General features: G+C 35.8%; 1 protein-coding gene across 1 annotated transcript in view; it reads left to right on the forward strand.

Moving 5' to 3' along the window:
• Nucleotides 1-534: 534 nt before the first annotated feature.
• LOC101998136 (cytochrome P450 2C27) overlaps nucleotides 535-2,717 on the forward strand; it is a 32,362-nt gene continuing 30,179 nt past the window's right edge. Inside the window, exons 1-2 of the mRNA XM_005352221.2 lie at nucleotides 535-813; nucleotides 2,380-2,542. Coding sequence (XP_005352278.1) covers nucleotides 646-813; nucleotides 2,380-2,542 — 331 coding nt within the window. The 5' untranslated portion in view covers nucleotides 535-645. The remainder of the gene's footprint in view (nucleotides 814-2,379; nucleotides 2,543-2,717) is intronic.

Here is a 2,717-nt window from a genome sequence, read left to right on the forward strand (position 1 = left end):
CAGGTTGCTATGTTTTGTTATCTTAGTTTTATAAATGACCAAAAATGAAATGAAGTATAAGACTTACATTGTTAAACAAAATATGTCCAAATGTTCAATAAAGCAAATAAATATTTTAAATATGCATGACTATGTGGTGCACAAATATATTTCTAGCCATTGGGACAATATAGCAAAAAATTATCAGTTTGGGGTCAACCTAAGCTACATAGTAAAACTTTGTTAAAAAATAAATATATTTCATGGGATATACAAACTATCCATAAGTCTTATATTTTTACCTGGTCAGTAACATGAGAATGGACAGGTTGATGTGCTTTCTATCATCTCAAGATTAATCTACTGCTTCCCAAGAATTGTTACACATTATAAATATGTTTGTTTATTCTTATTAGAAATACTTAGACTCCAATATGTACTGTTAAACTAGAAATTCAAATGGATACCTGTAAAAAAGGATAAGGGAAAAGAACATCTCCATTTTGACCTCAATCAGTAGGACAAAGTCTATGAGAGAGAGAGAGACTAAAGGTTACCTGACAGATCAGTCAATGATGTTTCAAAGAAGGACATGTTGAATGTGCAGGTAGTGTTATAAAAGCTCCATGCTGGCTGATCACAGCTGTGTCAGAGAGAAGACTCTCCATGGATGCAGTTGTGTTCCTGGTGCTCAGCCTCTGCTGTCTGTTTCTCCTCTCAATATGGAGACAGAGCTCTGAGAGAGAAAAGCTCCCTCCTGGCCCCACTCCTCTCCCAGTTTTTGGCAACTTCTTCCAAATAGATGTGAAGAATTTCAGCCAGTGCTTGAGCAATGTAAGTATTCTTTGTGCTCCGCCAGTACCTTATAAAGAAGATAAACTGAAAGTTGCTTTAGATGAAAATCTAGTATTTGAGGTAATATTGCTATAAATAATCACAAAGTAAAAATTCTTGCAAAGCATTGTGTACCTTATGACTTTATAGCTGGTCATGGTCAGCAAATCAGTAACGAGTGAGGTTCTAGATGAAAGGACACTTACATCTTTGCATTGTTTAAAAAAAGAAAAAAATCCCACAAAATTGCAAAGTTTGTAGATAATTCTTATCTTAACAAAAAAAAGCCCAACCTTTTCCATTATATTTAATTGAAGACCAATAGTGAGTAATGTTTTATTCAATAAGTCAGGTAGAATTTTAGATATATGTTTTTACTCAAGTTATCTATTTGAAGCTTAACTTTAAAAACGTAACTGATGCTTAATTTAACTATAGATCAATGGACATGGAATAACACAAGAAATGCAAGAATGAAGCTAAGACTTCAGCATATTGATGACGTTTATATTCAGTGTTAATTTTTGAAAACCCTAAGTTTGGGGCTAAGAATTCTGCCATAGAATGAACTGTTGTTTTTTTTTTTCCAGGAAATATTGCATGCTTATGGTTCAACTCATATGGTGTCCACTCTCTGTGATTTTAGTAACAGTATACCTAATCTGGCTGCTCAATAGAATCAAATGTGGCAACTTACAAATTTACATTTCCAAACTAAATGGATCTGACCTTAAAGCTTTCTTTATGCATCATTTTGTCTATTCCATTGTTCTACTTGTCTATTTTTTGTGAAGGTCCTACGGTTTTACCACTATAACTCTATAATATAATTTGCTGTCAGGTATTGTTTTAGCTCAAACAGTATTTTTACTCCTTAGGAGTGTCTTGACTATTCTTTGTCTTTTGTGCTCCCTATGAAGTCCTCTGTTGTTTTTCTAAACCTGTAAATATGGCATAAGAAATCTGATGTATAGGCATTAAATCTTTAATTATAGTAGTATGGTTTTAGTAGTTTGGGTATTTCGTTCTTGGCTTCCACTTCTGCTCTGGTCTTCTAACTATAGTGGGCTGTAGTTGAGTAGAGGGTCTCCACACTTTTGGGCTGGGATTCTGTAGGTCAGAGTAGAGTGGTCTTTGTTCAAACAGGGTCTTTATGCATGAGTTGGGGGACTGTGGCATGGTAAGAAGGATGGCAGGAGTGATTGTGGGTAAGGTGGGCAGGCACTGAGAGAGTGGGGGCAGACAGCATGCAGGTGTGTGTCCTACATGGAGTTCAGGTTGTCAGCATCCTGCTGAATGTTTTAGTATGAAAATTCATTGTAATCTTTGTGTAACAACTACCTGAGCCTTGAGTCATTACATAGTTCACTGTAGGTGACCAATAACTGATATTCACCATAATGTTATATGAGTAGGCTTCAAAACCATTTGAAACCGAGACTTGTCTAACTAAAGAATATTAAAATATAATGAGGGATAATATCAATGGGAATGAAGTTGACACCATGAAAATTAAAATGACCTTTTTTTTTTGCTAGTATTTACATGATTTTTTCCTGTTTTCAGTTCTCAAAAGTCTATGGCCCTGTCTTCACCCTGTACTTGGGCATGAAGCCCGCTGTGGTGTTGCATGGGTATGAGGCAGTGAAGGAGGCTCTGATTGATCATGGGGAGGAGTTCGCTGGCAGAGGAAGCTCCCCAATGGCTGAAAGAGTTAGTAAAGGCCATGGTAAGTAACTATACATGCTTATATGAGTATTTCACAGTGTTTCTTGTGAAAGTAAAGACTGAAAGAAGGGGTGGGACCTCTTCCCTAGGTACTGGTTGGACCTCTGTTTCCACCCATCAGATCTCTCATTTGTTACTAGAATATTTTTCTTTTTTTATTTATTTTATTTTTATTT

This window comes from Microtus ochrogaster, chromosome 8 (assembly GCF_000317375.1).
Source record: "Microtus ochrogaster isolate Prairie Vole_2 chromosome 8, MicOch1.0, whole genome shotgun sequence".
In the NCBI taxonomy this organism is placed as follows: domain Eukaryota; kingdom Metazoa; phylum Chordata; class Mammalia; order Rodentia; family Cricetidae; genus Microtus; species Microtus ochrogaster.